Source organism: Merops nubicus, unplaced genomic scaffold, assembly GCF_000691845.1.
Source record: "Merops nubicus isolate BGI_N331 unplaced genomic scaffold, ASM69184v1 scaffold681, whole genome shotgun sequence".
In the NCBI taxonomy this organism is placed as follows: Eukaryota; Metazoa; Chordata; class Aves; order Coraciiformes; family Meropidae; genus Merops; species Merops nubicus.
Window position 1 is genome coordinate 1 of NW_008587362.1, and position 211 is coordinate 211.

At 72.5% G+C, this 211-nt stretch overlaps 1 protein-coding gene across 1 annotated transcript in view; it reads left to right on the forward strand.

The window, feature by feature from the left end:
• Nucleotides 1-6: 6 nt before the first annotated feature.
• The window catches only part of TICRR (TOPBP1-interacting checkpoint and replication regulator), a gene marked incomplete at its 5' end in the record, with an annotated part of 17,294 nt that continues 17,089 nt past the window's right edge, over nt 7-211 (forward strand). Inside the window, one exon of the mRNA XM_008948874.1 lies at nt 7-200. Within this exon, the coding sequence (XP_008947122.1) occupies nt 7-200 (194 nt within the window). The remainder of the gene's footprint in view (nt 201-211) is intronic.

The window sequence follows — 211 nt, forward strand, 5'->3', positions numbered from 1 at the left end:
TTCCAGTGGGACCGGCCCGAGATCGCGTCTCCCGCCAAGCCGCTCCGCCGCAGCGGGAGGACGGCGCCGTCCGCACGGGAGTCCCCCGAGAGCCGGACGCCCCCCGAGGGCTTTGTGAACGCCGTGTTCCTCTTCTCGCCCTGCCCGCACTCGCTCAGGGAGCTGAGGCAGTTCCTGTCGGGGGGCGACGCCGCTTCCTCCCCAGATGAGG